The following is a 406-nucleotide window of genomic DNA, read 5'->3' on the forward strand; positions in this document are numbered from 1 at the left end:
TTAACTATTCCCAGCAGTACAATGCTGCGAACATTCCCCCACCTTACTGAGTTCCATCTCTATCTCCCTCCTCTCCTGTTTGTGAACTATTCCCAGCAGTACAATGCTGTGACCATTCCCCCACCTTACTGAGTTCCATCTCTATCTCCCTCCTCTCCTGTTTGTTAACTATTCCCAGCAGTACAATGCTGCGAACATTCCCCCACCTTACTGAGTTCCATCTCTATCTCCCTCCTCTCCTGTTTGTTAACTATTCCCAGCAGTACAATGCTGTGACCATTCCCCCACCTTACTGAGTTCCATCTCTATCTCCCTCCTCTCCTGTTTGTTAACTATTCCCAGCAGTACAATGCTGCGAACATTCCCCCACCTTACTGAGTTCCATCTCTATCTCCCTCCTCTCCTG

General features: G+C 48.0%; 1 protein-coding gene across 1 annotated transcript in view; it reads right to left on the reverse strand.

Moving 5' to 3' along the window:
• LOC118413658 (DNA repair protein RAD50-like) overlaps nucleotides 1-406 on the reverse strand; it is a 24828-nt gene that overhangs the window by 17842 nt on the left and 6580 nt on the right. Inside the window, exon 8 of the mRNA XM_035817185.1 lies at nucleotides 43-75. Within this exon, the coding sequence (XP_035673078.1) occupies nucleotides 43-75 (33 nt within the window). The remainder of the gene's footprint in view (nucleotides 1-42; nucleotides 76-406) is intronic.

This window comes from Branchiostoma floridae, chromosome 4 (genome assembly GCF_000003815.2).
Source record: "Branchiostoma floridae strain S238N-H82 chromosome 4, Bfl_VNyyK, whole genome shotgun sequence".
Lineage (NCBI taxonomy): Eukaryota > Metazoa > Chordata > Leptocardii > Amphioxiformes > Branchiostomatidae > Branchiostoma > Branchiostoma floridae.